Below are 27,725 nucleotides of genomic sequence, written 5' to 3'. Positions count from 1 at the left end.
AAAAGCAGCAAGAGAAAAAGAACTAGCTTTACACAAGAGAACCTCCATAAGACTGTCAGATGATTTTTCAGCAGAAACTTTACAGAGCAAAGGGAATGGCACAATAGATTCAAATTTTTGACATTTTAATTATAATGTGTCTTGGTGTGGATTGTATTATTATTGTATTATTCAATTCTTTCCTACATTTTCTAAGTCTTCGTTGAAGTTCTTACTGGGATGAAGTTCACTTTCCTCCCTAGTTTGGTCAGAATTCTTATGATCATCTCTTTGAATTCTTTATTAGGTCAATTACTTACCTCTGTTTCTTTAGGGTTTTTCCTGGGGTTTTATTTTGCTCTTTCATTTGGAATACATTTCTCTATCTCCTCATTATGACTTTCAGTTTTTGTTTCTATGAACTAGGTTAAACAGCTACCTATCTTGGTCTCGAAGGAGTGGACTCGTGTGTGAGTATCCTGTGTAGATGGCTTGCACCTGGCAGCTTTAGCAGGGCAACTGGGGCTGGAGCTTGCCAGGGGCAATCTCTGGGGAGCACTCCTCCTAAGTCCACCCAGGCGGGGCAGCTGGGGTTAGAGAGGGCTTGGGCTGGAGTCAGTCCCTGGGGAGTGCTGAGGCCAAGGCTGTCTTGGTGGGGTAGCTAGAGCTGGAGTGAGTGAGGGCTAGGGCGAGTTACAGGGGTAACTCAAACAAAGGCGCTGTCTGGTGCCTCTGACCCCACAGAGGGCTCCAGTACTTCCCTGCTCATTTGGGAGAAGCTCTAGGGTTAGTACATGGATTTCCTTCCAGTATAGTCTAGATGCCCTTTAAACTGCTGTTTTCTTGCTGCATCCCAAGGTAGGTGAGTCTGTGCTCTGGCCCCGTAGCCATATTCCTTCCTACTGTAGGTCACTAAGTTGGGGTGGGATTCCCATGGATACCATGTCTCCGTCTTTCCTACCTGTTTCTATGTGGTCTTTCTATGTGCAGTAGCTGTTCAATCAACCCTCAGGTCTTTTTCAGGAGGAACTGCTCTATAAGTAGGTGTACAGTTGGTGTGTCCATGGAAGGAGGTGAGCTCAGGGACTTCCTATGCCACTATCTTGGACCCTTGCTCCCAGAGAAAAATCTTGAGAGATGAGTTGAGGGCCTGGCAAGGGCTCTAGTCAACCCCAGACTTATGGTCAAGTTCTCTTGGTCTATGACCTCTAGTACATCCTGACAATTGATGTACTGGGAACTCTACCAAGTGGCAAAAATACTGGCCCAGTGGGCTTTCTGGGAAAGTTTTCTAGATTTTCTGCCCTGGTACTTGGGCTGTACAAGTTGACCCCACCTAAATCAAGAATTTCCTGAGGGCTTCCCTGGTGGCGCAGTGGTTGAGAGTCCGCCTGCCGATGCAGGGGACACAGGTCCGTGCCCCGGTCCGGGAAGATCCCACATGCCGCGGAGCGTCTAGGCCCGTGAGCCATGGCCGCTGAGCCTGCGCGTCCGGAGCCTGTGCTCCACAACGAGAGAGGCCACAACAGTGAGAGGCCCGTGTGCCGCAAAAAAAAAAAAAAAAAAAGAATTTCCTGAAATGGTCCCAAGAATCCAGGGAAGACGCTTCACTTTTGTCTCCAGTAGAAGCAGAAAGAAGGCATCTATCAAAACCATAGATCTTCAAAAAATAACAGAATCCCATCCAAAAATTCCATGAACTGAATGTAGGAATACTGCCACTTACCTTTGGGCAAACATCTCTCTGGTTCCTTTTTGGGAAACATTTCAAGTACCCGCCTAAAGGGATCCTGTGGACCAGTGGTGCTACATTCTGAGAGCACACTCGTAGCATCAGACTTCTGTACATCAGAACAAAGAAAGGGGGAATCACTTTCCAACACCCTCTGTCACCATGGTTAATACCTAATACCTTATTTTATGACTTTTTATGCATGAAATTAGCTAGGCAAAGGTATGAGGGGTGTCTAGAAAGTATACCTCTTGTTGCGTTCTTTCCTAAATGTTCTGACCAGCCCTGACTTCAGGAAAGAATTCTCTAACTGCTCTCGCTTGGTTGATGAAAGATAAGGCACATGAAGACACAGTGCCTCAACCTCTTCCTCCCTCCAAATCTTACCTGATCTGCTGACTAACCCCAAATATGGAAGCCAGGTGATGAGAAGGATGCTACTTTACTGAGACTGAAACTGTCAGCTACCTCAACTCCCAGAATAATAGGCCTAGAACAGTGTTTCTCGTTGATTTTACCCTCCAGTAGACATTTTGTCAATGTCATTGATTTTACCCTTTAGGAGACATTTTGTCAATGTCTAAAGACATTTTTTATTTTTAAATGGGGGGATGCTATGGGCATCTAGTGGGTAGAGGCCAGAGTACTGCTGAACACCCTACAATACACAGAATAGTCCACATAACACAGAATTATGCTGTCCCAAATGTCATAGTGGAGAGGTTGAGAAACCCTGGCCTAGACCTTTGCTTAAGATCTAATTCTGGCAGTTTGCCTTGCACTAATCTTGACATTTTTCCACAGCGGCTATCTCGGAGAAGGTGTATGGATGAGCCATGTTTCTTCTGGGAACACCCTGGGAAAATTACCTTTCGGGGATTCTGTACCGACAGATAAGGATCACCTTCAGAGAATATGTCCATTTCCACAATCTGAGCTCCTGGACTGGTGAGCTCCTTGGTCTTCTGATGGAGTTCACTGGCCTGACACTGAGAAACCCCAAGTAGAATTAATATTCCTCCTGGACATCTCACTTGAGATGAAACAAGTTTGAATTCTATTTGGTTTTCTGTTTGTCATGAAAATTATTACATTATTAACATTTTTCGCTTTACTTTTGAAAACTGATCCTGGAAAAAGTCAACATAAAATAATTCTGGAACACTACTATAGGAAACAGATAACAAAACTTACTCATAAGTAATGTAATCAAAACAATATGGTTTGGATACAAAATTCACCAAATAATTAAGAGGTGAAACTTACTGTAGCCTTTCAATTCAATGGCAAAATAATAAATTGTTTAATAAATGGTACTGGCATAATTAGTTATGCCTGAAAAAATATTACAATGTCAGAATACAGTAAAAATTAAAATCCATAATCATTTGATATTCTGATGTAAAAATAGATGTATAAAAATATTAGAAGAATAACTTGGAAAATAATATTTTACTCTGTGGGGTACAGAGGGTTGGCTTAGCAAAATAGGTAACTGAAAGACATAAAGAAAATATGAAAATATATCACAACATAAAAATAAAAACTAAATTTTGTCTTATGACCTGCAGCTAAATCCAAGAAGGATATATGCAAAGTCACACCTTAAGTGAAGGTTTCATCCTAAAATCTATGTGAGGGTTCCTGTGAATCTGACACTGTAAGGTCATGATTTAAGAACACTTTTCCCCTTTGAACATATACACACAATAAACAGGTACACATTATCTATGGACCAGACACAGAACAAAAATATAAAGTAATAACAATTTAAAGCATGTAGCAGGTAATGGTGAATAAAAGTGCCCCGTGAGAGGAAGGAAACCACAGTTATGTCCAAAGCTTGAAACTATGGGCTGGGTTGAAGTTCTTGCACTTAAGAGAGAAAGTCAAAAGAAGCTGTGGTTTTGTGACGACCTAGAGGGGTGGGATAGGGAGGGTGGGAGAGAGGGAGACGCAAGAGGGAAGAGATACGGGGATATATGTATATGTATAGCTGATTCACTTTGTTATAAAGCAGAAACTAACACACCATTGTAAAGTAATTATACTCCAATAAAGATGTTAAAAATAAATAAATAAATAAAAGAAGCTGTGGCCAATGCTTGGGATTACAATTATACAAAGCTGCAAACCTAGAGAGGAAGGAGGAAGCACAGCCTCAGAAACAAGACCCGGGCAAAGGGAGCCACTGGTTCAGTGACTGGATCTGCAAAATGCCTAGTATCACTATTAGACAAGAATCCCAAGTTGGCAATACAAGACTTAGTTCTGAAATGGATCCTCTAGGAGGGTCGATTAAAGATACCACAGAACTCAGACTGCAAAGAGGGGGACAGATCCTCCCACAAAGATGAGTTTTCAAATTCACACTCCAAAATGTATGAGGAGACAAACATAAAACCAGTATCCCTCAAAAATTAGCTACAGGGAGGTGAATTTATTTGAGAAAAAAGTGAAATTAGTATAGTAATCTGAAAGCATCATTAAAATTAACAAGTTTAGAATTTAATTTAAAAAAGATATACAGAATTTCGCTTCCTGGATAGTAAAGTAAGAAGCTCTGCAGACATGCTCCACAGGAAAATTAACATAAGTGGTGGAAAATATTCGTAAAAAATCATTTAAGTTTCTGGAAATTGTCCTAAGGGCATACAGCAAATGAAGAAATATTTACTAAAAAAACTACACATTTCAGTAATAACAGCAGGAGTCTATGTCACTTGAGCCATGATCTGCTCTCTTCCTTCCCACCCCCAGCTCAGTTTGACAGAAGCGCCACTCTAGGCAGATGTGACCAAGAAGATGGGGCTCCCTTTACCCTCAGCTCCCAATCAAGAGATATGTATCTCACCAGAAGGTGCAGGTTACCAACTTTTCTCATCTCCTCCAACTCTGAGTTGAAGAGGCTAAATTTCTGGTGAATGTGGCCAAGAAGTTGGATTTCCTTTTTCAATTCAGTTTCTACTCATAGGACACAGACTCTATTCCAGGTTCAAAAGTTTGAGAATACTGGGGCCCTGATCACCCTTACTCCAGCTAGTTTGCAGGGCAGAGGTTCCATGAAGGAAGAGGGAGGCTGAGAGATGAGAGACTACTGCCCCTCTGAGTACCAGGGGTAGCGGCTATGGCTAAGTGATCCTTCCCAGGGTGGTAGGCAATACATAAGAAACAAAATCTCCTTTTGTGCTACTCACTTCACCTTCCACACTCCCTTTCTCACCTTTCAGCTAATTCAAACTCTATACTTCTTCTTTTAGGGCTAAACCAAAGGCACTTGATTCCCCTGTTGCCCCAGCCCACTCTGATTGTGTTCCCCTCTGAACTCCTCTGACACCACCCACCTGTGCCACATGTGCAGGACCATGATCAGAACCAGCCCCGGATGTGCAGCTGCCACATTTTATACCCTTATCATCTCTACATAGTGCTCAGAACAGGGCAGGCAACCAGTGGCCTATGGCAACTCTAGCTTTGTACAACCTCTAAGTCTACGTGTGAACCTTCATACCTGTTTTCCAGCCTCAGGTTGTGTGATAGGCTGTGCCTTATCTTCACGAGGGGATTCAGCATCATCTTCTTCCTCTGCTAGTGGGGCCAACCAAGTCCGGTCATGCCCGACACTCAAGGTCTTTGGTGCGGAAGTCAGTACACCAAACTCCTCCCAGGTCTCTGGGCCCTTTCTCATCTCTGTGACCAGGCGAATGACACCTTTGCTCTCTGCCTCAGGGCCTTCTGTCACCTCTTTTTCCTTTGGTAAATGTTGTCTCCTGCACCACTTGGTACAAAAATGCTCAAGAGTATATATGACAAAACAAAACGCCCGGCAGAACCGGTCCAGGGCTAACTGGACTTTGGTTTTCCTGACCTCTCCTTCCAAGTGTCCATCTCTCTCCTCATTGCTGAAGGAATTGAGCAGCAAGGCAATGAAGAGGTTGAGTACCTGGGAAGGGGCAAAGGGAGGGGGGACATAAGGAGAATGAAAAATTTAGCAAAGGAAAGAACACAGTAGGTTTCCACAACAACTTTTCCCCAAGACCCAAAACAAAATCAAATGAGAGTTCTATGTCCTTCTGCCTCCCAAGAAAGTTCATCTGTAAAATAAATAAAAGGAGAGAAGATTGACGAAGTAATAGGGACATCAAGATAAGACCAAAGAAAAACTGAAGTTAAAGGGTGCAGACAGACATATCCAGTCTGTCTGTGTGTAAGCAGCACGTATTGTAGACCCTGGCCAGGGTAAGGCTGAATGGCGAAACCATGTGGCAAAATCAAAAGTGGATATTCCTTGGGGATCAGCCAGAATCATGAGGTTGGACTTTTTCTGGAATTGCCCACAGGGATATGGGTCTGATGTCTAAGACTGCTGTGCTAGGAGGTCCTCTCCTGTCTGCACAATTTGAGAGATGGTATACTTGTGCAGGCTTTTTTTAATCTCTTTTGTTTGTGGCTCTCGCCAGCTCAAACATATACAGCTCTCTGGGAGAAGTGTCTTGTGGGTGTTAACGGGTCTAGTCACTCTTCCTCAGCTTCACCAGGAGAATTCCCAGGTCCGAATATTTGCTCAAGCTCTCCTCTATTTGCTAAGTCCTCTTTGCCTCTTAAGTGCCCTTCTCAAGTACTGTGTCTCCCACAAAGCCTTTCTTAGTGCTCCCTTCCCACTCCCTTGGGTGATACCCTGCCCTTCTGATCTTTCGTATCTCTTACTGTCTATCAACATCACTTATTAGGTATTTAGGAGAGTTAATTTTATTTCTATGTGGATTGTTAATTATATTTGCATGATAGCCCCAACTCAGTTCTGAAGAACTTATGCTCAGGTATCCCTGTCTGTCTCCTGTCTCTTCATACCCTCACTGGTGTACACCTAATTAGCCTCTCCATAAATAGCCATGTTTCCAGCTGCAAGTAACAGACTCAGGGCAGCTTACACAGTAAGAAAATGTCACATGACAAGATATTTGAAACGTTTTAAACAGGGGACCAATTATGACCCGACAATAGGTTTGTCCCACCTTCCCTCTATCTTCCTCAGTGCTTACTTTGTCTTAGTTTAGTTCTTCTCATGGTTGTATAGTGTTTGCAGTTCTACCAAGAGTCACGGTCATAAAAGGTCCAGAGGAAGAAAAAGGACTACTTTTTTTCCCTCATCCCTCCTTCCTCCTCCTCCTCCTCTTCCTTCTCCTCCTTCTTCTTCTTTTAAACAACAAGAAACCTTCCTCAGTGGACATCTCTTTACATCTATTGAACAAATTAAGTCAAAAACCCCTACCTCGGCCAATCAATGGTGATCTGAATAACCACCTGGAGTAGGATAGACACTGGGACATCTTTATGAGCACTACGTGACAAGGTTTTCTTTCATGCTTACCGTACTGTCTTCAAACAAAATTCAAATGCAGATTTTAAAATATTATATAACATTACATTTATAATACTATACTTAGAGTAACAATTTTCACTAGTGAAGTGTTACAAAAGAAGCCAATGCATTTGTTTAGTCCATGTATTTAATACAATGACAACAACAACAAAACTAAGACACTCACCACGAGTTTTCCTATCACCATGATCAACAGAAACACAATAATGCACAGTGCTTGGTTAGCTTCTTGCATACATTCCCACATGTTTTCGATCCATTCCCCACAGAGGATGCGGAATACCACCAGAAAGGAGTGGTAGAAATCCCCCATGTGCCAGCGTCGTAAACATGGGACTGCAGGGTCATGGGACTTTGAATTACTCTTTATGCAATTGAATTTAGAGCCAAAAAGCTGCATGCCAACTACTGAGAAAATAAAGACCACAATGGCCAAGACCACAGTCAGGTTTCCAAGGGCTCCAACGGAATGGCCAATTATCTTAAGCAGTGTGTTTAAAGTTGGCCAGGATTTGGCTAACTTGAAGACCCTCAGCTGTAAAAACAGACAATAAACAAAAATGGAAGAAAAGCCAGTTAAGAACAAATTCCATCTGCTCAGCTATAATTTAAATGGCATGTTCCCAAACCACAGCATTTATAACTTTCAAAAATCTTTTCAAAGCCAGATCCATCCTAAACATGGTCACCAACTCCATGTCCCAATCTAATATTCACCTGTATCTACTTTTTGTTTTAAAAATGGAATATTTTGGTCTAAGATTTTAAATGATAAAGACTTTGGGATCATGATGGTGGAATTGAGCATACATGTTTATTAAATATAATGAATGTATTGGAACCCTATATAATATACCAAGGGTCAAAAACTTTGGCCCCAGGGCCAAATCCATCCCATTGCCTGCTTTTATATGGCCTAAGAGGTAAGAATGTTTTTTACATCTTTAAATGGTTGGAAATAATTTTTTTAAATATTTCATTACACGTGAAAATTGCATGAAGTTCAAATTTCCATGTCCATAAATAAAGTTTTATTGGAACACAGCCACACACACGCGTTCTCTACTGTCTACAGCTACTTTTGTACTACGATAGCAAAGCTGACTGGTTTCGACAGAAACCATATGGCCTGTAAGGCTGAAAATATTTACCGTCTGGCCTTTTACAGATAAAGTTTGCTAACTCCTGTATTATATATTTGAGGTCACAAGTTTGAATCTAAACTTCCTAAGGATGACAAGAGTAACATGATGTTTTGTACCTAGGAGAGAAAAGGCAATCAGCCAGTCAAGACACACTCTCTTTTTCCACGAGAAATTTTCTCCATGGAAACTTACAGACCTTATAGGAGACAATAACCCTAGAAAAAACACAGCAACTAGTTTCATAGATTATTTCTTATATTAACTTTCAATGTAAACCAGTGGTTTCACTCCAAAGTACAACCCTGTTAAGTGTCAACTATTTGGGGGGTGGGGAGATACTGCAGATCAGTAAATCTTATATCACAAGAGAAGGACCACAACTGTCTACTTAGAGGGGAGCTGAGGGCATCTCAGGGAGAAACTGTGGTTCTGTTCTTATCCACAGGCAATGCCACAGAGCTCCTTGCCTCATAGCATGGCTGTAATAAGCCTAAACAATAGTAAAGCAAATGTAATTTTGCTCACCCAAGCACCAATAAAACTTTAGGGAGCAGCCTAATAACGCCTGACTTTAAGCAGTGTGATTTTCTAACATATGCCAAGTATAAAATGTATGCTTAAGTAACTGAATCAAATGTCTTATTCTACAGGCTTAGAAATCCTATCCATGCCAAAAAAAAAGTAAATCTCTGAAAGGGGACAAGAGGTCACCTTTTGTGGTTTCCCTATTACCCTCCCACATGTGATTTCTCTGTGATTTCTGTCCATACCTCTTGTGGGGTCTGTCACACTCCACTTTACCTCATGGTCATTTCTGGGCCTGTCTTGTATTTTCCCTAGACTGCAAACTCCTTGTAGGCAGTGTTTTCCTCACCTTTGAACCTTCCCTCATGTACATATCAGGTGCTTGGCAAAGGTTGCCAGGATGCCTCCAATGGTTCGTGAATGGAGGGCAAAGACTACAGAAAAGGAATGTGGTACTGGCAGCAATGAGGAGGGACCCTGTGAGATAACACCTGCAGGCAGCACCTGACCCCCGTCCTGGGCTCTGTAGTCTACACCCACTTGGTGAGCCCAGCTGTGAGGATGCCTGGCTCAGAGCTCTGTGGGGGAAGAGATCATTGGAGGGGTTGTACACGAAGCAAGGAGCAGAGTCCTGATACCAGGAGACACAATTTTGCATCTGGTTGCCTGAAGGATCATCTTGTGGAGGGAGACGGAGGAAAGTAGGGGTTCACCTGAGAGAAGACGCCTTGGGACTCACAAAGGTATTAAAGACCTGGGTGGGAGGAGGAGTGCAGTTTTGGTTCTCAGGTTATGGTAAGATGGTAAAGTTTAATCCAAACTAGCTACTGAACTCACTCAAGACTCTTCAATCCTGTCAGATAAGTTATTCAGTATAGGGCTTCCCTGGTGGAGCAGTGGATAAGACTCTGCGCTCCCAATGCAGGGGGCCCAGGTTCGATCCCTGGTCAGGGAACTAGATCCCACATACATGCCACAACTAAGAGTTCAAGTGCCACAACTAAGGAGCCTGCCTGCTGCAACTAAGGAGCCCGTCTGCCACAACTAAGACCCGGTGCAACCAAATAAATAAATAAAGAGCTGGTTAAATTGGATTATCATCCTGACAGCCCCTTAAAAAAAAAAAGAAGGAAAGAAAGTGCCTTACCACTCTTAAGGAACGAAGTGATATACAACTTTGTTTTCCTGGACACATACTATTTATTATCACCTCTGCAAAACTCAGAAGAGCAACAATGCTGTCAAAAATGTTCCAGCCTCGACGAAAGTAGTGGTAGGGATCCAGCGCAATGATTTTTAGGCACATTTCAGCCATGAAAATGCCAGTGAAAACCTACAGCGAGACAAAGAAAAATGAGAAAAGGAAGCTACCTCTTCTTGGAGATACACTTTTAAGAATGGTCCAATGGAATTACAGAGGTTACAAAGAACTAAAATGTATTTTCATGCTTGATACAATATGCCCTGCAATCCACACACACACAAAAAATCACACTGTAGTATGAACCTCACTCTACCTTTGCCCCTCTCTCTGCCCTCCTCCATGGCCTCCACTCCAGTGTCACCAAGCTAAGAGACATCAGGATGGAGAATAAATATTATTTTCCATTCTGTTAAAAAATAAAGCAAAATTGACTTCTTGGTAGATGGCAGAGTAATAGGAAGTGTCAAGCAATTCCTCCTCTGAATTCTCTTTAAGATACTCATAACTCCGAAGTGGGGGGAGTACACAACAGCTCTGAAAACTAAAGATAAATATCGTTCATAAACCAGAATGCAGGAGGAGTTCGCCTAACCATTCAATCTCAACACCTTGATCAGAAAAAAAAAAAAAAAAAAAATTAAAAGGGCCCAGAGCAGAGAACTGAAAAATACTACCAGGCACAGAAAAATGTCTTTGAGCAACCTGATATAGAGGATAAACCCTAGATTGGTTATGGTTGAAAGGAAGATTAGCGAGTTAGAATATAATCCTAAAGACTCACTAGAATGCAGGGTGCATCATTCCAGAACAAAATATCAAAGAATTAAAAGGAGGGGCAAGAGCTTAAAAAGCACTAAACTATGTCTTTTCTGAGGGGAAAATAACTCTCTGTTTTTAACAATTAGATAATACAGGCTTAAGAAATTTGCAAAATGTAGCCTAGTAGCCAAATTCAAAACTAAATCTATCTTCTATTCTTTGCAGAAGATAAAGCAAAGCACTCCTTCACAGCAAATAGCACTTTCTCTATCACACACACACACACACACACATTAAATAGAAATGAGAAAAACAATAGTAAGAAAATAATACAGTAAAATGAAAAGGGTTAAAGTCTTTTAAAATGTCCTTTTTGTTGTTGTTGTTGTTGTTTTGTTTTGTTTTGTTTTTTGCGGTTCGCGGGCCTCTCACTGTTGTGGCCTCTCCCACTGCGGAGCACAGGCTCCGGACGCGCAGGCTCAGTGGCCATGGCTCACGGGCCCAGCCGCTCTGCAGCATGTGGGATCTTCCCGGACTGGGGCACGAACCCGTGTCCCCTGCATCGGCAGGCGGACTCTCAACCACTGCACCACCAGTGAAGCCCCTAAAATGTCCGTATTAACAGGGGTCCCCAACCTCCGGGCCGCAGACCAGTACCTGTCTGTGGCCTGTTGGGAACCAGGCAGGAGGTGAGCGGCAGGCGAGCGAGCGAAGCTTCATCTACCGCTCCCCATCGCTCGCACTACCACCTGAACCATCTCTCCGCTCCACAGTCCGTGGAAAGCCTGTCTTCCACGAAACCGGTCCCTGGTGCCAAAAAGGTTGGGGACCGCTGGGGCTTCCCTGGTGGCACAGTGGTTGAGAATCTGCCTGCTAATGCAGGGAACACGGGTTCGAGCCCTGGTCTGGGAGGATCCCACATGCCGCAGAGCAACGAGGCCCGTGAGCCACAACTGCTGAGCCTGCACGTCTGGAGCCTGTGCTCCGCAACAAGAGAGGCCGCGATAGTGAGAGGCCCGTGCATTGCGATGAAGAGTGGCCCCTGCTTGCCACAACTAGAGAAAGCCCTCGCACAGAAACGAAGACCCAACACAGCAAAAATAAATTAATTAATTAATAAACTCCTATCTCCAACATCTTAAAAAAAAAAAAAAAAAAAGGTTGGGGACCGCTGTGTTATAAGACTCTCCTCTTTAGTTCTGGAAACAGCAAAAACAACCCCTAAATGATTAAATTTCCTTACTAAAAAGTACAACGTGATCTATTTTTATAAATAATTCAATGACTTACTATTTATAAAATACATCCCTAAGATAAAATGACACAAGTTAAAATAAAAGGATAGGCATAAATAAACACAGAATAGGCAAATAAAAAGAAATCAAGGGTGGCAAAGAAAAATCAAAGTTTATACCTATCTTCTCCCTTTAAACATTGCTGCCTATTCCTGCCCAGTGCCATAACCAGCGCCTAAAGGCAGGCAGTGTTGCGCATTCCAGTTAATTGTGCTGGACTGATCTCCATCCCCTTTTGACCCACTCTTCCTCCTCCTGTCTCCTTCAGGCTTTAGGTGTCTGAGCCCAACAGCGTCCCTAGATGCTTTGGGACCATTGGTTTTGCAATCCAATTCAATTGCTAGTTATGACTTCTTGGGAGCTCAATGTACTCGCTTGATTCAAGCAATTCTGAAGCCTAGAGAGTCCATTTCTAAGTCTAGTCCACAGAACTCCACAGGCCAGCTTAATCCTGGTCCATCCATCAGACAGGAGAGGTCTGAATGTGTTCTTTCAAGCTCAGGGCTCCAAGGCCTCCCTGCACCACCATCACGAGGGCACAAGAGGTGAGGTGGCTGACCCTTTTTTTGCATGTCTAGGGAATGGGGCACATGGAATAGATGCACAGGCTACATAACCAGCTCTGCATGTTTCTCTTCAATTTTCAGGATCCAGGGTCCAGCTGCTGCCTGTGTTCTCAGACACCAACAATGTCCCTGTGTTCCTTTTGCCTCTGGAGAGAGTGAAGAAGAATGTCACTTAATTTGCCAGCTTCCAACTGTAAAATGCAACTTCACCTCAGCACCCAGGATACCTGGTCAGTGGGAAATGTGAGAGGCGGGCTTTGGCTATTTCCCACAGTTGGACCAGCAGATGAAGTGATGGACAGACCACCTTTGCAACTAAGAAGCCCTGTCCAAGGGGATGACTCTGGGTTCTTTGAGTATTCTCTGGAATTTATCCAATAACTCCATCTACCAGGAGATGCTGAAAGATGGGTCCTGCTAACTCTGTCGAGATAGGGACTGTGGCCCTGAGGGCACAGCATTCTGCCTCCAAGTGAAACTAAACCGTCGGGCCATTCTGGGACACCTCAACAGGAGAGAGCTAAACACCCTGGCCTGGAGCCCAGAAGATGCCAGCCTGTTAGAAGGTATTGTGTGTGTTAGCTTTTTTGTGCAACATGGAATCTAATCTGACCTATGCACACCCACAGGGCACTTCTTCCCAAAGGCGGTATGGGAAAAGGAACTTAAATGCAGACTGTCTGTAAGGAGATCCACCTGCTCTTATACTGCAGTTCCCTACTCTTCCTGCATGGGATGTGGAACCAAGGGTAACAGGCACCTGTCTACAGTTCTACACCATCCTAAACCTGATGCATGGAAGCAGCTCTGTGGACCAACTCCTGATTCAATACGTACTGTGGGTTCTTGTCAAAGTAAAAAAAAGGAAAATTTAAAAATACCTACATACATACATACTGCCTGGAAATACTCTGCAATGCTAAAAATGATCATCTTTGCTACTAAGACCATAGGAAATGAGTTTGTTCTTTGTATTTCCCTCCTTTGTATTGTTACTTATTTTTAAAATTTAAAAAAACATACATTGCTTTTTAAATTAGAAAACTAACATAAAACTGTAAGAAGAAAAGGCTAGACATTCTGGTAAGATTTTTAGCTAATTAACTCATTAGCAAATTAGGGTAGAACATTCACTAGGTACTTACTTATTATTTCTGATATTTGGGAAACTAATTTTCCCTTGGGCCTTCTGCAGGAGCTATGAATTAAAGTGAACAGTTCTTGAAAAATCTGCTCCCCTATCTTAATGTTCCCAATTTAACTGAGAGTAGCTTCATCCAATAACAAACACACTGAAGCAAGCTCAAGTCCGGAACCCCACACCCACCCCACCCCACAAGCCTCTCACACCTACTCCTAGGAAAGAACCTCCTACAGCTTCCATGCTCTGACTCACCTTTCCAGGGAAAATAACACTTAGTAATGGCAGTCACACTGTTTTGTGACAAATGATGTCATCAATATCACTGGGGACCATGGTACTCATTACCATGGATCTCTGGATGTGGTTAATGTTTTCTTGATTATCCAAAATAGTTGACCGTTTAAGATGTCTCCTTGCTTCTGTTTTACCACTGAATGACCCTTTAGTCATCCATTAGATGACTAAAGAAACACCTCAACGTACTAGAGGGCGAACAGGGGCCCATGGAAAATTACTGAAATGGGTAAAAATAAAATCCTAACGGTCACCTTTTCCCTCTACTCCACCTAAGAGGACCAAAGATCTACGTTAGGTTAGGCCACTCACAAAATGTTTAGACTTTGAAAGAGTTATAATTCAAAGTTTGAAATATGTTTTATATTTTAAAAAGCCTAGAGTTACCAAATTCCCTGTGTACAACATGTTCTCAAAACTCTGGTCCATTTTGTAATGCTCCATGGCCAAGAAGAGAGTGTTGATTATGATGCAGATGGTGATGGCCAGCTCAGTAAAGGGGTCAGTCATCATGGTTCTCAGGGCCTTCTTAATGCACAGCCACCGGGGGCTACAGTCCCACACGAGGTATTTGGATGCCAGGTTTTCCCCACATGGGAGGCAAGGTTCCTGTGATTTTTCTTGTTCTGGAGAAGGAGAATTGAAAGAGCACTTGAGGAGTTAGGTCTGAGCCAGTCTGGCTGTTCTTTGCCTGGGTGCATTCCTTCCTCCCTCTTCCCTAGCATCTCCTGTGCTACAACATGATCAGTCAAGAAGGGTACTGACGCATAGCTAGGAAGGTTTCCCACACTCAACTTCCATGTGGTATAGTCAAGCACTTCAAGTCTTTATACTTATATTGAGAATCTGGGAGCAGGGCCACACTGTGGGAGATACAGATGGGGAAGTCAACACTGACTGGCTATGAACCCATGAGAGAGAAAGACACAAGCCCAAGTTATGTTCACTCAAGGAAGACCATGGTGACGGCTGTACCAGAGCACAGGAAGCTACCAGGGCTCAGGGGAAGGGGAGATATTCAGGCAGGGGCATCTATAAGCACTGAAACAAAAGGCATGCTATCAGTTGGTTGAATTCAGGCCAGAAAGCAGCTGCACCCTGATTTCCACACAATTTCAAGGCCTCATGAGATGATGCAATAGGCTCAAAAGTGCTAAGAACCCATTTGATCCCATTCTTGCTGGGACTTGAGTCCTGCCCTTGAACACGAACCCCTCAGTTTGGTCCCTGTTGCCTCCTGTTAATCAGGTCCATCAGATGGTTCCAGCCTGCATACGCAAGTCTTCTTCTATTATTCATGTCAGATCCCTATTCTAACTTCAATGACAACTGTAACCTCCTGGAAACTTCTATGTCTTCTCTTCTTTGGCTGGCTATCATTGTCACTGAAACTTCCTGTGACTGCCTGGCCTGAACGGGAAGTCCCGTTGGTGCGCTTGGTCCCACCACTACCCAAGTGGCAGCTCAGGGTGGGCCCAAAAGGAAGGCCTGCTTCTTCCAAGCCATTTTGCTCACATGCTCCAAAGAAGCATGGGGAGTCACTCTGCAGGAAGTACAGTGGGTTGCAAAGGGCTTCTGGGGGGCTGGAGAGAGGGAGAAGGGAAGGGCATCCTTGAAGTTAGGCTCCCCCTTGGTCTTGGAACAGAACTTACCGTGCATGGTGATGGTGAGGATGCTCACAGCGCTCAGCGCTCTCTGCCTTTGGAAGGGGTCTCTGTGCTCATCACAGTGGTCCACTGACAGATTCTGGGACAGTTGTTTGGTTTGTTCAAGTAGGTGTGGCTATAAGAGAAGGCATAGTGGACTGTCTAAGGGAAGGGGCGACCTCTCCTCAAAACTTGACAAACTGGTTCAATGCCACATGCAGCGAAGATGCTCAACTCACTTCAACTTCATGGCATGCCAAAGGTGCAGTTTTCTTAATTCACATTTAATAGATAAGAGAAATATGATTTGAACATTCATATTTCTTATGTATGCCCATTTCTAGAGTCTAAAGTTGTACCTACAGAAACATTTCTTTCTCTGTGTTGTATTCATTGTCAACAAAGAGCAAAAAATATTTTACGAAAACGAATGCGCAATGGTTCAGGGTATGAAAACAATAAAAAGTGCGATTTAGAAACAATGTTTGCGAGGGGCAGAAGTGGTGTATAAATTTAGAAAGGTGGATTGAGGCCACATAGTGAAGTGCCTTGAGTGGCTGCCTAAATAGATTTTGAAATAGTCAGTAACTAAAAAGAACAGTCAAAATAAATATCACAAAATCCATATACTAAACTTCAAGCACTCAGGCTATGTCTAAGAGCTTATTGATTCTCACCTTATCTACAACTCTAAAGTATCTAGAGATTAAAGGACATAAACCTGCAGCTATCCAGAAAACTCAGGTATCCGTAATTACTTATTCCCCCAAAGTTCTGACCAACCACGGCCCCAGAGGGAACTATCCCTTTCTGAAAAGCTATTCTAAAGGAAGCCTGTAGTCTTTCTATAGCTATTTCCTATTCTAGCTAAAGGGAAAAGACACTTTATGTTAGGTGTCTGGGTCTTTGTCTATTGCTTTGTGAAATGAGGAAAAACTTGCAAAATATTAAAAAATATATGCAGTCTCTTGAATATGCTGTGATCTGATAGCAAAGAAGCCTCTAAATCATGAGATCTTGCCCTGTCACTCCATCAGAGAACTGCTCAGAGCAGTGGGTGAGGTCCGTGCATCTACTTCTACAAAGGCCCTTGAACTCCTTTTCCCCACCCCGGGCTCAAGCACACACACCCCGCCTCCTGCCTGCTTCATCCTCCCCCTACCTCAGTAAAGAGGCTCTAGCCATTATTCCCTGGCCTGTGTCACCAACATCTTCCTCTCTTTTGACTTCTCTTCTCCAGAATTAAAACATGTTCAAACATCCCCCACCTTAAATGATAAGAATAAGCTTTCTTTTTCTACAGTACATCCTCCCATAGCTTCTTTTCTGCATATCCTGCTGCCTACTCAATAGCCTGACTTGAATGCCCCATAGGCACCTCAAAATTGGCACACGCAAAACTTAGCTTGCTATCTTCCCCGCCCCCAGAACATGCTCTTTGCCCATCTCAGCAGATTACCCACCAACAAGTCAGCTACCCAAGCCATAAACCCCACCCTCTACATCTAGTCAATTGCCAAATCCTTGCCTCTGCAGATCACTGTAACCTGTTCATCTCTCTTTATCCTCACTGCCCTAACCATAGTTTAAGCCATTGTCACCTCTTACTTGGATCACTGCAACAACTTCTTAATTGGCTGCCTCCAGTCTCGCACTCCTCCAATCCCCTCTCTTCAATGCATCCAGGATTTCCACAATGTAAATCTAGTCATATCACTCTTCTGCTTAAAACCTTTCCATACTGCTTACCACTTGCTCTCAGTGTAAAGAATGAACTCCTTAGCTTGGCTTCAAGGCCTTTTATTATGGTCCATATCTTACCACTAAAGCCTCTTGCCACCCCCCCAACCTCATCTCACACACACACACGCGTGCGCACACACACTTGCACATTTTCTACTGGGTCATGTTCTGCTCTCCTTTGTTTCCAGGCCTATGCGTGTGCTGTTCTCTCTATGTGTAGTGCTTCATTCTTCCTTTTACCCGGTTAATTCATCCCTTCAGCTTACACACTGCTTCCTCTGGGAACTCTTTTCTGATCCACTGCTCTTTTCCTAGCCCCCACCAAGTCTGGGGTTGGTTGGCTGAAGCAGACACTATTGTTGGCCCCATCCATATGTCCTCAGGCTTCCTTTGGCAACCCAAACACTTTTGCCCTAACACACAGCACGTCAGAAATACAGAAAACTTATTGTTTCCTGACCACAGAAGTCTTGAACCAATGATGGACCAAAGCTGATGTATAAATACTCTAGTGCCCTCACTCCAGGGAGATTAAACTGGCTTAATAATGCACATTAATTGGCCACCTTCTCTTCCATGTATCACTTCTCCCCTCCCCTCTTAGTGCTTCCTGAGATCTCTTCCCAAATAATCTACTTGCTCTCTAACGTCTCAGGGTTTGCCTTGCAGGGGACAAACATTGCCCCTAAGACGATGCTCCTGCTCTGCTCTCCCTCAGTGATCATCATGTCGGTCATCACACTGAACAGTAACTGCCTCTTTGTCAGTGTGCCTTCATCATTACTTGCCTGTGTTATATATCCCACGTATCCCCAGTGCCTACCCCAGTGCCAAATAAACACTGTCAACATTTTAAATAGACATCTGTAAATAAATGGATAATTGAATAGACACATGGATGCAGGGAAGTATGTGCAAATGGATGAATGGATAAATGATTGAGTGAATGAATGAGTCCTTTCAATTAGATTGACAACTTGACCTGTCCCCCTGAAGAGTGCTAAAGTATCATCAATCCCTTGGCCCAAACTTGCCTTTTTTGAAGAATCTTCATCAGAATCTAATCCTGGAACCTGGTCTTTCCCAGACTTTCTCAAAAAGAAGGATTTTCTTTTCTTATTACCAAATAGCTTTCTCTTCTTCAGGGAAAAAGATGATGCTTCAAGGGAATTAAGTGAACTTCTGTCAATACCCATGGCAACCAGAGCCTTAGAGAGTGAAAAAAAGCAATTAATGAACAGATCACACTCCCCACAGAACACTGTAAATGACTTCGACCTCAGTAAGCATTCTCTCCTCTCTTCTGGTAGCACTGGACCATTTTGATTGCTCATTGTCCAACTGTAATATGCTAGCTTTGTCATTGTTTATGCGGGGAACATGTCCTGTTTGTCCACGAGATTGCAGCCCTCGAAGGCAGGGTTAACTCTTAGATACCTCTGTGTCACTAACCCTTAGCACAGTGCCCTGTATGTGCTAAGAATTCAGTAAATGTTTGCGCTTAACGCTGCAGACATCAAGCACTTAAGATGGGCTTCCTCCTGACAAATCTCTGTGGAGGATGAGAAAAAGCATAAAACATGGCCCTGCTCTGAAATCTTAGAATCGAATCTTAGAATCTTAGAGCTGAAAAAATGTAAAGATGTCACGGAAACAATAAGAATGGTCTGTAAATATAACAAGGATTATAAGAAAGGATCATGACTGTCATCTCTACAGCCACCATGATTGATTTTCCAAACTCTCGCAAGCAAAGTCCCTGGACACAAACATCTCCAGCTTCCCACAAGAAAGCCTGGAGCAGAGCCTTAATTTACATACACATACATTTTATCCTCTAGCCAGCAATTTGGGATCTATCTTTGAAGGCTCAGGTTTCAGAAGGTCAAAGATCATCAAAACCAAGGGTTCCCTTCCTCAAGAGCCCTGCACCTGGACATCTTAGTGGGAGACTGTAGCAGAGCCAGCTGCAAAGGGCTTAAAAATTCTCAGAAAAGCACCAGTTAGGAAAGCACTGAGACTAGGCCTTATACAGAAACCTTGAGTGTCAGACCCCACAGCCTCTGGGGTCCTCCCAAGCAGATCCCACTGTCTCACACCACGTGCCCCTACCTCCTTCTCCTCCTTTAACAGCTGCTGGGCTTCCTGGAACATCTTCTCCTTGGCTTCTGTCTCAGCAGCTACATTCTTGTTCTGTTCCTCGTAAGCCATGGTGACAACAGCCAGGGTTAAGTTAATCAAGTAGAAAGAGCCCAGGAAGATGACCACCACAAAGAAGAAAACTGAGTAGAGCCCTGAGGTGCGCAAAGTCTGCAAGGGACACAGCACATGCTGGCGTCTGAATCCTTCCTCCGCAGAGGGGTGACTTGACCTCGAGTGGAGATTACACTGTAGCAATTGGTCTCTCCCCAGCCCTGGTTGGCTCAGCTACCTGCAGCATCATCTACTGCCTCCCCCATCACCTAGAGCTCCTGATGCCCTATCTCTCAGCAAGGAAATGCCATCTGTACATTCACACAGAAGTCAGAGTGACTTTACTGTGACTTTCTCAAGGGTATTTGCATTTTTTAAATTAAAAAGGCAAGAGAGAGAGCAATGCTGCATGAAAGCTGAAGCACCAGTGGTGGAACTTCAGTCAGTGGGGAATCTGGAGAGGGGTGATATTTCTAGGAAGAGGAGTTTTTTTGTACTCTTCTTCCAAATGTCACATTTATAGTCTTTTTTTTTGATGTTTCTAATAGAATTTCTAAAACACAATTTAACAGTACAACTGTTAAGGATAAGAAATAGATGACAAAGGTGAAGGAGAGATGGTAGGTTATAAATAAATGATGAAGAGATAGATAAGTGATGGAAAGGGAGAGAGGAGGCAAGGAGGCAGAGGGGCAGGGAAGAGGGGGGAGAGAGAGAGAGGGAAATAAAGAGAGAGAATGAATAAATAGATAACCTGTTGATAAAGCTTCTCCCAGGAATCTTGGGTCATAAGCCGGAACACAGCAAGAAAAGACCAGCCAAAGCTGTCAAAATTCGTGTAATTATAGTCAGGATTTTTATTGGTATGTTTGCATTCAAATTGTTCAGAACAAGCCCTAGATATTGGAAACAAAGGAACAGAGAAAGAATTACATACCCTGCAGCCCACCTCCCCTCGACACCCTGCCCAGGGCACTGATTCTTCCAAGAACCATGGGCTCACACTCAAAAGTCCTAGGTGAAGAGAATATTTATAGAGTTGGCCATCCTCCACCTTCCAAGCCTCCCATTCTATATCTAAACATGGGCACTCATAGACTTTTCTCAAATGGATTGATTAAGAAGTTCATACCGGCAGTTTTTCATTGAAAAATTAAGTGCAGTGACATAGTGAACACTTTACAGTAAAAAAAGGATATACAATGAATACGATGTCTCCCTCTCTCCCCACTCAGCCCCACTTCCTAGAGGCACAGTTTAACAGTTACTTTAGTAAATTTCCAGAAGTCCTCTATGAATATAAAAGCACATATTATCAATATACATTTTCTATAATATATGGATGGGAGCATTCTTTGAACACTCTCTTGCACTTTGCTTTTTTCATGGAATGGTATTGATTGGAGGTCTTTTCCACCAGCATACAAGGAAATATCTCATTTCTTTTCATGTCCTACAGTTCTGGGATTTATATAAGTGCTTTGCTAATGCTAAATATTTAGATATCAATTGTTATCAGTCCTCTATTCTTACAAACATTTGGGTTTTACTTTAAAAACAGTAGATACCTTGCATATAGGTCTTTGTCCACATCACCAAAAACACATCACTGAGTGCATCTATCGAATATACTATGAGTATGTACTTTCTTAATTTGTAATAAACATAGTATTTTTATCAAAGTAACACATGCATGTGGTTTAAAAAAAGTCACATGGCACCAAAAGGCTTGTAATGAAAACCATTCCATCATTCTTCATCTGTCATTTATACACCCCAAATTCAACAACTTCTAGCTCTTTTAGGTCTGTTATCTCTAAATATAGTGCTTTTACTGGGAGAAGATCAAGGTGGCAGAGTAGGAGGATGCTGAGCTCACCTCCCCCAATGAATACACCAAAAATACATCTACATGGGACTTCCCTGGTAGCGCAGTGGTTAAGAATCGGCCTGCCAATGCAGGGGACACGGGTTCGAACCCTGGTCCAGGAAGATCCCACATGCCATGGAGCAACTAAGCCCATGCGCCACAACTACTGAGCCTGCGCTCTAGAGCCCGTGAGCCACAACTACTGAGCCTGAGTGCCACAACTACTGAAGCCCACACGCCTAGAGCCCATGCTCCACAACAAGGGAAGCCACTGAAATGAGAAGCCCATGCACCACAACTAGAGAAAGCCTGCGCACAGCAACAAAGACCCAATGCAGCCAGAAATAAACAAATAAATAAATTTATATTAAAAAATACATCTACATGTGGAGCAATTCCCAATGAAAACAAACTGGACACAAGACTGTAAAGAAAGATCCACAGAGTCAGAAAGGAAGGAAGGAGAAGCAATCAGGTTGGGACTCCCTAGTTAGGGGCACAGAAGAGAGGGATATCATGGGCTTGGAGATCCTCCCTGGGGAGTGAGGGGTTTGAATCACATATTGGGCACCCCAGCCCTGGGGTCCAACACCAGGAAGACAAGTTCCCTTAGCTGGTTTGAAAACCAGTGGGACTTACAGCAGGGCTGTAACAAACTGAGACTCTGCTCATGAAGAACATATGCACACGCTTGCTTAATCTCAGGAATAAGGTGGATGCCCACTCTCACCACTTCTATTTAACATAGCATTGGAAGTCTTAGCCACAGCAATCAGCCAACAAAAAAAACCAACAAAAGTCATCCAAATTGGAAGGGAAGAAGTAAAACTATCACTATTTGCAAATGACATGATACTATAGATAGAAAACTAAAGTCTCCATCAAAAAAACTATTTGAGCTAATAAATGCATTCAGTAAAATTTCAGGATACAAGATTAATATTCAGAAATCTGTTGCTTTTTATATACTAATAATAAACTATCAGAAAGAGAAAGCAAGAAGACAATCCCATTTAAAATTACATTAAAAAGAATAAAATACCTAGGAATAAACTTAACCAAGGAGGTAAAAGACCTATACTCTGAAAACTATAAAACACTGATGAAGGAAACTGAAAATTATATAAAGAAATGGAAAGATATACTATGTTCATGGATTGGAAGAATTAATGTTGTTAAAATGTCCATCCTACCGCAAAGCAATCTGCAGATTTAATGCAATCCCTATCAAAATAACCATGACATTTTTCATAGAACTAGAACAAATAATCCTAAAATTTATATGGAACCACAAAAGACCCTGAAGAGCAAAAGCAATCTTGAGAAAAAAGAACAAAGCTGGGAATATCATGTTCCCTGACTTCAGACTACACTACAAAGCTACAGTAACCAAAACAGCAATGGTATTGGCACAAAAATAGACACAAATCAATGGAATAGAATACAGAGCTCAGAAATAAACTCACGTACTTATGGTCAATTAATCTACAATAAAGGAGGAAAGAATATACAATGGGAAAAGGACAGTCTCTTCAATAAATGTGATGGGAAAACTGGACAGCTACATGGAAAAGAATGAAATTAAAACATTTTCTCAAACCATATACAAAATTAAACTCAAAACAGATTAAAGACCTAAATGTAAGACTGGAAACCATAAAACTCCTAGAAGAAAACATAGGCAGAACACTCTTTGACATAAATCATAGCAATACTTTTTTGATCTTTCTTCTAAGGCATAGGAAGCAAAAGCAAAAATAAACAAACTAATTAATCTTAAAAAGTTTTGCACAGCAAAGGAAATCACTGACAAAATGAAAAGACAACCTACTAGATGAGTGAAAATATTTGCAAATGATATGACCGATAAGGGGTTAATATCCAAAATATATAAACAGCTCACACAACTCTATCAAAAAAAACAAACAACCTGATTAAAAAATGGCAGAAGACCTGAATAGACATTTTTCAAAGAAGACATACAGATGGCTAACGGGCACATGGAAAGATGCAGAACAATGCTGTTAGAGAAATGCAAATCAAAACCACAATGAGATACGACCTCAAACCTGTCAGAATGGCTACGATCAAAAAGTCTACAAATAACAAATGTTGGCAGGAATGTGGAGAAAAAGGAAGACTCGTACACTGTTGGTGGGAATGTAAATTAGTGCAGCCACTGTGGAAAACAATATGGGGTTCCTCAAAAAATTAAAAATAGGGCTTCCCTGGTGGCGCAGTGGTTGAGAGTCCGCCTGCCAATGCAGGGGACACAGGTTCATACCCCGATCTGGGAAGATCCCACATGCCGCAGAGCAGCTGGGCCCGTGAGACATGGCCGCTGAGCCTGCGCGTCTGGAGTGCTCCGCAACAGGAGAGGCCACAACAGTGAGAGGCCCGCGTATCACAAAAAAAAAAATAGAATTACCATATGATCCAGCAATTCCACTGCTGGGTATATAGCTGAAGAAAATGAAAACACTATTCAAAAAGATACATGCACCCTAATGTTCATAGAAGCATTATTAACAATAGCCAAGATATGGATGCAACCAAAGTGTCCACCAACAGATGAATGGATAAAAAAGATGTGGTATAAAAAAGAATGAAATAATGTCATTTGCAGCAACATGGATGGACCTAGAGATTATCATACTAAGTGAAATAAGTCAGACAGAGTAAGACAAATATCGTATGATATCACTTATGTGGAATCTAAAAAAATGATACAAATGAACTTACTTACAAAACAGAAACAGACTCACAGACTTAGAAAACAAACATGGCTACCAAAGGGGAAAAGGTGGGGGGGAGGGATAAGTTAGGAGGTTGGGATTAACATATACACATTACCGTACATAAAATAGATATTCAAAAAGGACCTACTGTAGAGCACAGGGAACTATATTCAATACTCTTTAATAACCTATATGGGAAAAGAAACTGAAAAAGATTAGATGTATGAATATGTATAACTAAATCACTTTGCTTTACACCTGAAACTAACACAACATTGTGAATAAACTATACTCCTATATAAAAAAATAGAAAAGATGTGGTGTATATACATACAATGGAATATTACTCAGCCATAAAAAAGAATGAAATTTTGCCATTTGCAACAGTGTGGATGGACCTAGAGGGTGTTATGCTAAGTGAAATAAGTCAAACAGAGAAAGACATATACTGAATGTTATCACTTATGCATGGAATCTAAAAAATGAAACAAATGAATATAACAAAACAGAAACAGAATTAAATATATAGAGAATAAACTTGTGGTTTCCAGTAGGGAAGGGGGGAGGGGCAAAATAGAGGTAGGGGATTAAGAGGTACAAACTACTATGTATAAAATAAATAGGGGACTTCCCTGGTGGCACAGTGGTTGAGAGTCCGCCTGCCGATGCAGTGGATGCGGGTTCGTGCCCCGGTCCGGGAGGATCCCACGTGCCGCGGAGCGGCTGGGCCCGTGAGCCACGTGCCGCGGAGCGGCTGGGCCCGTGAGCCATGGCCGCTGAGCCTGCGCGTCTGGAGCCTGTGCTCCGCAACGGGAGAGGCCACAACAGTGAGAGGCCCGCGTACCACAAAAAATAATAATAAATAAATAAATAAATAAATAAATAGGCTACAAGGATATATTACACAGCACAGGAATATAGCCAATATTTTACAATAACTTTAGAGTATAATTTATGAAAATATTGAATCACCATATTGTACACCTGAAACTAATATGATATTGAGATTCAACTATACTATAATTTTTTAAAATGCTTATCCTGGTATTTGATTTATCAGTTTTAGTCTTTGTTGACTAGCTTTCTGCTGTGGTAGATAAGGGTTTTCCAACATCCCACCCTACCTCACCACTACTTATATCACTCTTCATGGAAAATATCATGGCCTGTGTCATTGGGTCTCCTGCGTCAGATACATTTTTTCTTGGCTCTTTTGTATTGCTCTTTCTAAGTTTTACTCCCTCATTTTTCTGGACCAAACCTCAAGTAGCTTTTTAGGAAGACTGGGTGATCTTTGCACATATGGGTATATCTTTACTCTGCCTTCACAGTAGAGTTACAGTTTGACCAGAAATAGAATTTGGGGTTGAACATAGTTTTTCTTCAGAAACATAAAATCACTGCTCAGCTATTAACCCTATGTTGTTGTTGAGGATTCTGATACTGTTCCTTTTTGGGTAACCTTCTTCTCTTTGGTTTTCAGATCTTTTTCCCCAAAGGTTCTGAAATGCCATGATAATGCACCTGACATGGTCCTTTTTCATTCATTGTGTTGGCTACTTTATGGGCCACTGAGGTATTTGCATCTTTAATCCCAGGGAAATTCTCTGTATTATCTTTGCTAATTTCCTCCCTTTTGCTTTTTCTGTGCTCCATTTCTGGAATTCCTACTTAGTCAAAAGCTGAAACTTCTGGATTGATATTTATTCTCATATTTTCTGTCTCTTTCATTGCTTTATCTTTTAATTCTATATTGATTTTTTCTATTCTCCCCTTTGCACTTCTCACCACTATCCTACACGTGCATTTGCACAGACATATACATGCCAACACCCCTCTTCAATCCACAAGTCTTGTTCTTTCTGTCTCCTAAACGTCTTTGGGATTTATCCATCCATTTCTCTTCATCTCCACTGAACAGCTTCGTGACTCTCATCTGTATTAACATAGCCTCCTAAGTGGCTGCTTCATCTACTCTATCCATCCATTCTCCATGTAGCAGACATAAGTGAGTTTTAAAAGTATCTAATCTGATCAGGTCTTGTTTCCTTTGTGATTGAGGTCAAAATCCTCAGCAGTGATGGGCTACCAGGTCCTGCATGGTTGGCTCCTGTCTCCTGTCCCTCTGCCTAACAAGCTTCTGGGCTTCTTACTATCCCCGCATGTCCTCATGTCCTGAGGCTTTCATCCTTGCTATTTGTACCATCAGGAATCGTTTGCTCTATCTTCTCATCCACCAGAACTTCCCGCTCATGCTTCAGATCCATGTTGTAGTCACCACTCAGTCAGTCCTCAGAGGAGGCAGTGAGTAAAGGCTGAAAACCAGGCCTGGGCCCTGAACAGAGGCCTGTCTGGGAAGGTGACCTCAGATCTGCCATCTCCTTGGAAACTACCACGTTATGATCAGTGTCGAAGGTCATGTACTAGGAGTTCGCTTACTGTAAAACTCCTGAGCTTTGAGACTATACCTAGACTGAGAGAGTTGTGACTGGCACACAGTTGGAAACCAAGGCTTCTGCATCTGTATGTTTAGATGGCCCACCCCACCTTGGATTTTGCTTATAGTAACCATACCTGCCCTGCATGGATGATGGATCAAAGAAGCACTGTTGTGACAGCTGTTGGGCTCCTCATTGAATGAAAACGATGTAGGTGCAGTATGTCCTGCCGAGGATCATTCTAGAGAGCTCAATAAACCCTGTATTAAAACCTAATAAGTCTGTGAGTTTGACCTAATCAGAATCTGTGACCACCACGAGAAGACGTCCTTAATTTTACAGGCAGGGTTACATCTCTGTTATCTCTCTCAGTATCTACAGGTCTCTCTTATAACATTCATCACACTTTCAAGAATTTACTGTACATCTCTGTTGCCTGAAAGATGTCAATTTCAAGAGGGCAGCACTCCTTTGTTTGTACTTGGATTCCTAGGGCCTAACACAGAGCTTGGCACAATGTTGGCCCTTGATACCTATTTGTTATTGAGAGATAAATGTCGTCTATTTCATCAAAGTGCCTAGCATATTATCTTAATTTGAAATACACTCAATAAACCTTCACTGAATGAATCTCTCACCACAGAGAGTACTAATATCCTGGAAGAAGGGACAGTATCCCCAAAGGGTCAGAGGGCTACTAACTGTTGAAGTGAATGTGTATGAACACACATACAACAGTGTGTGCAATTAGAGGCAGTGGGGGTCACAGATCAACAAACAGAAGACGTGTGCTGAGATGTCTTCCATCAGGGCCATGTCATTGAACAGGAAATACGTCTAGATGGGGCTTTCAGTCACAACATCCTTTCTTACCTTTGATGGCCTTGAATATCCGCTCCATAATGTCAAAATATCCCTATGTTTTCAGTAGATTTCTCATCAGATACAAATTCAATATAATTTAGGAGAGAGAACTGCTTTAAACACTTGGAAATAATTTTTAATTTAGTAATGCTCATCTAAACCTGCTTAGAGGGACTTCTCTGGTGGCGCAGTGGATAAAACTCTGTG

General features: G+C 42.3%; 1 protein-coding gene across 1 annotated transcript in view; it reads right to left on the bottom strand.

Annotated features, from left to right (window-relative positions):
* Nucleotides 1-27,725, bottom strand: part of SCN11A (sodium voltage-gated channel alpha subunit 11) — a 70,799-nt gene that overhangs the window by 28,233 nt on the left and 14,841 nt on the right. The window contains exons 8-17 of the mRNA XM_029243131.1: nt 20,363-20,504; nt 19,528-19,725; nt 18,450-18,623; nt 15,679-15,808; nt 14,414-14,652; nt 9,912-10,097; nt 7,261-7,629; nt 5,223-5,654; nt 2,581-2,700; nt 1,706-1,820 (exon numbers count right to left, since the gene is read on the bottom strand). Coding sequence (XP_029098964.1) covers nt 1,706-1,820; nt 2,581-2,700; nt 5,223-5,654; nt 7,261-7,629; nt 9,912-10,097; nt 14,414-14,652; nt 15,679-15,808; nt 18,450-18,623; nt 19,528-19,725; nt 20,363-20,504 — 2,105 coding nt within the window. The remainder of the gene's footprint in view (nt 1-1,705; nt 1,821-2,580; nt 2,701-5,222; nt 5,655-7,260; nt 7,630-9,911; nt 10,098-14,413; nt 14,653-15,678; nt 15,809-18,449; nt 18,624-19,527; nt 19,726-20,362; nt 20,505-27,725) is intronic.

This window comes from Monodon monoceros, unplaced genomic scaffold, assembly GCF_005190385.1.
Source record: "Monodon monoceros isolate NGI ecotype Baffin Bay Population unplaced genomic scaffold, NGI_Narwhal_1 Super_Scaffold_3, whole genome shotgun sequence".
NCBI lineage: Eukaryota > Metazoa > Chordata > Mammalia > Artiodactyla > Monodontidae > Monodon > Monodon monoceros.
The sequence above is the reverse complement of the archived record's forward strand: the minus strand, read 5'-3'. Positions and strand labels throughout refer to the sequence as shown.